The following is a 4,265-nucleotide window of genomic DNA, read 5'->3' as shown; positions in this document are numbered from 1 at the left end:
TCTCTCTCTCTCTCTCTCTCTCTCTCTCTTTCTCTCTCTCCATCCCAACCATCCATCCATCTATCCATCCATCCATCATCTGGTATTGATCTGTGGTCTGGTCATCTACCTGCCCATCTGGGATTGTGGTCGTTTGAAACTGGCAGAACCCCCTGGGTCACCAAAGACTTCAGGGCAGATAACTCTCAAGGGACAGGGTTGACAGAGACAAGAGAGGGACAGAGAACTGGGACTTGCTTAGAGTGAGCACATCTGAGTTGCCAGAGAATAGAACATAATGTGTATTCAGTCTTCTGGGCTGAGGACATGGAACATGCCATGGTTACTCATATGTCTGAGTTGGTTCTGTGTGGTGGATGGAGAACCATTGGGGAAAACAGAGGCCAGACCTACGTTCCCAAGAAGACAAGACTTCCCTCATGGGCAAAGCCTCCTTATCTGCTCTTCTGAGAAGTATTACTAACTGTAATGGCATAACTTACATTAAGTGGTGAGCCAGGCGGCTTCTAGGGCAAGGCTAAGGTGGGACAGGGAGGGAAAGTGGTACTTACACGTTGACTGGCTGCCAGGCTGGCCACTGTGCTTTGGCTTTGATGACAGTGAGGACCTCATCACTCTGCAAGAGAACCACACATGTTTAATGCAGTGAGCTAGGCTTACGCAACAAGAGGAATTTGGTGGAGTCAGATTGTCTATCCTTATTTTATTTTGCCGTGTGCTGTGGAGCCATTTTTCCTCCAGCGACACCAGAAGGTGGCACTGGGGGTCCAGTGTATAGGTGTAATCTGTACATGGATAATCCCAGTTACACCTGAATTCTTCCGTCTAGCCCATTCCCCATTGGATCCAGCTGTAACCCAGACTTCACCTCTATTGGCTAGACTTCCCCATTTGCTCAGAATGAAGGGCTGAGTCATGAGCACAGGGTCCAGACACTGCGAGGGGCCTGGCCCAGGTCAACGCTGGTCATCGGGCTCTGTTAAGGCAGCCAGCACTTTAGCCTGAGTGCTGCCACCCTGAGGCACCCTCCTGCTGTGGAGACACCATTCTCACAGACAGGAAGGCCAGACCAAAGCTCTCATACTCCTTCCCCACGTGGCATCTGCTCTATTTTGATTGGACAGTATACAGAGCATCATTAAATTATGGGGGACCTCAAATAACTTCTGAGGAAGAATTTGAGAATTAGTATTTTGGAGGCAAACATTATGTGGTCATCTTGCGGCAAAGGTCAGAATCTTGGGGTCTTGTTTGACTTGACATTGAGATCGAGTTGGGTTTTCACTTTCAGTTACACACAGAGGTGAAGGGTGTCACGAGCAGTTCTGCATAGCTCCAGAATCATCTCCAGATCTCCTCAGATTGGCCTTCATTGGCCTCAGTTGCTGCCTTCCCCAAGCCTGGACCCAGCAGCTCAGCCACTATCAACCATAACACACAGGAACAACCAGAATAGCACCAACTGGGGCAGGAAGAGTTATAATGTGGGATTCCCCTCTGTCTGCTGTGAATACCATTGGTTAATAAAGGACTTCTTTGGGCCTGCGCAGGGAATAGAGGTAGGTGGGGGAAAACTAAGCTGAATGCTGGGAGAAAGGAGGCAGAGTAGAGAGAAGCCATGTAGTCCCCCCTCCCCCAGACAGACGTTAGAACCTTGCTGATAGGCCATGACCTCGTGGTGAGGCACAGATTAGTGGAGATGGGTTAAATTAAGATGTAAAGCTAGCCAATAAGAAGTTAGAGCTACTAGGCCATACAGTGATTTAATTAATTTCTGTGTGATTATTTCGGTTCTGGGCGGCAGGGACGAACAAGCAACCTCCTTACAAACAGAGCTGTGCTGACAACTGCACAGACCTCTGAGTTCAGAGACCCGTTTGCCTGCCTCACAGCTACTTTCTGTTCTCAGAGCCATGCTTGAAGGCCTTGGCCACCATCAGGAAAGGGGGCATGCACAGGCCTCTGCAAGGAAGGGGCTTTATCCACACCCAGTTTGTCTGGACCTCTGGTGACCTGGGTTAGATGAGGAGAGAGGCAGGAGCTGGGACAAGCTGACAGAGTTCACAGCGTCTGTCTGAGCGCAGTCTCCCTGGGTTGTCCATTGTGTTTGGAGGAAAGAGTCCCTGGGTGTGTAGATAACCCCACACCCGCAGGTCTGCAGGAAAAGCCTCCTGAGGGCTTCCGTTTCTCACAGAAGATTTATGTGTTTGTTTACAATGTGTCACCCTGATACATCTTTGGGGCGGGCTAACAGAAGCTGTCCGTCATGAAGTCACACATGGGACAGGAGTTATTTTTGTGATGCCAACTCGGCATCTCCCACAACATCCATGTCCACATGGGGTCCTTCCTCTGCCTTTGGACCCATTTCTCCTCCAGAGGCCCCTTCTGTATCAAAGTCACATGCACCAGACACCTGTGCAGATGAGGACCATCACCAGCTCCCTCCAGCTTCTACCCCTCACCCTGGTCAGGACCTTTGCACTCAAGTCCACAAACTGGCCAAGCTATGCCCCACCCTGAGCCGTCAATGGCTCCGTATGACTTCCATGATCATGTCTTCTTTCCTATATTTGGACCATGTGACTTTTATCATCTAGTGCTGGAACTACTTTCCTCTTTGCTACTCAATTTCAGAATAATATGCACTTATTGTGGAAAATTTTTAGCATCACAGGATCACACAGTGTAAATGTTGAGTACAGCCTGCTTCAGCATCGCCCCTGCCTTCTGTCTCCTCTTCCTTCTCCAGAGCAGCACAGCTAGGCACAGATCCTTCAGGCCTCTTGCTAGCGTCTGCCCCTCCGTGTGTTTGTGTGTGGATTGTATACGCCTTCCCTCATAAAGCCTTCATTATACTGAGAGTCTTGCCTTGCACCCTGACTTTTACACTGTCTTTCACGCCACATCACGAGAAATGTTCTTTCAGAACAGTCTACAGACGCCACAGAATATATACCAAATAGCATAGCTCACGATTAAAAATTTTCAAGCCCTGGAAATCTTCAAATCATGGCAAGCCAGTTCACGACATCAAAATGAAGCCTACGATAGCAGATCCGAGTGATGAGATGTTGTCCACTAAGAAATACCTCACTGCAGAACTAAAATCAATGTGGGTGGAGTTGAGGCAGTCACGGGGCCAGCTGGTCCTACAGATTCACCTTGATTTACAATTAAATCATGGTTTTTGGGTTCTAGCTAATGACATATTGATTTTGCTTCTGCAGTATATTACCCAGCAACAATAGCCTAAACCGTCCATTACTGTTTTATTTATCTGCTTTATTCTCGTTGTACAGATGTTCAGAAAATGCTGGGTCTGTGTGTGGGCAGGACAACTCCTTCTTGTAAATGGTCTCATCCAGTGCTTACACTGCAGGGCCCATGTACAGCTTATGGTTGGTTCCTTTTGTGATAATTCATTTTAGTTACTGAAATAAGAACATTCATTTTAGATAGGAAATACTTTTCTTGGGTATGAGAACACACACACCCAAGAATGCAATCCCAATCCTTAGGAGGCTGAGGCTGGAGGACCTTGAGTTAGAGGACAGCCTGGGCTACATAAGGAGATTCTACCACCATCCGTCCATCCATCCATCCATCCATCCATCCATCCATCCATCCATCCATCCATCCATCCAGCCAACCAACCAAAGCCCCTGAAAAACTAACAAACAAGTATTTTTTTTGAACATTGATTTTCTTTCTGGTAAAACTAAATCCTACAGCCCTGGGGACAGGCTGATTTACTCATGGCCACATCCAAGTAGCTGGTTACCCACAGGCACTCATTAAAATGACACATTCTTTTCTTTTTCTTCTTTTATTCTCTCTCTCTCTCTCTCTCTCTCTCTCTCTCTCTCTCTCTCTCTCTCTTTTTTTTTTTTTTTTTTTTTTTGAGACAGAGTTTCTTTGTGTAACAATCCTAGCTGTCCTGGAACTAGCTCTTATATACTAGGCTGGCCTTGAACTCAGAGATCTGTCTACCTCTGCCTCCCAAGTGCTGGGATTAAAGGCATGCACCACCACTGCCTAGCCTTATTTCTCTTTTATTTCTTAAGCTTTTTTAATTCATAAAAACATACTTAAAGGGCTGGAGAGATGGCTCAGCAGTTAAGAGCACTGGTTGATCTTCCAGAGGACCTGAGTTCGATTTCCAGCAACCACATGGTGGCTCACAACCATCTCCAAATGGAATCTGATGCCTTTTTCTGTCATAAAGGCATTCATGCAAATAGGGTGTGTGTGTGTGTGTGTGT

The 4,265-nt window shown here is 47.1% G+C and overlaps 1 protein-coding gene across 1 annotated transcript in view; it reads right to left on the bottom strand.

Annotated features, from left to right (window-relative positions):
* Spon1 (spondin 1) overlaps window positions 1-4,265 on the bottom strand; it is a 301,648-nt gene that overhangs the window by 24,523 nt on the left and 272,860 nt on the right. Inside the window, exon 7 of the mRNA XM_013347692.2 lies at window positions 552-616. Within this exon, the coding sequence (XP_013203146.2) occupies window positions 552-616 (65 nt within the window). The remainder of the gene's footprint in view (window positions 1-551; window positions 617-4,265) is intronic.

The sequence above is a fragment of the Microtus ochrogaster genome, chromosome 8 (assembly GCF_000317375.1).
Source record: "Microtus ochrogaster isolate Prairie Vole_2 chromosome 8, MicOch1.0, whole genome shotgun sequence".
Classification (NCBI taxonomy): Eukaryota; Metazoa; Chordata; class Mammalia; order Rodentia; family Cricetidae; genus Microtus; species Microtus ochrogaster.
The sequence above is the reverse complement of the archived record's forward strand: the minus strand, read 5'-3'. Positions and strand labels throughout refer to the sequence as shown.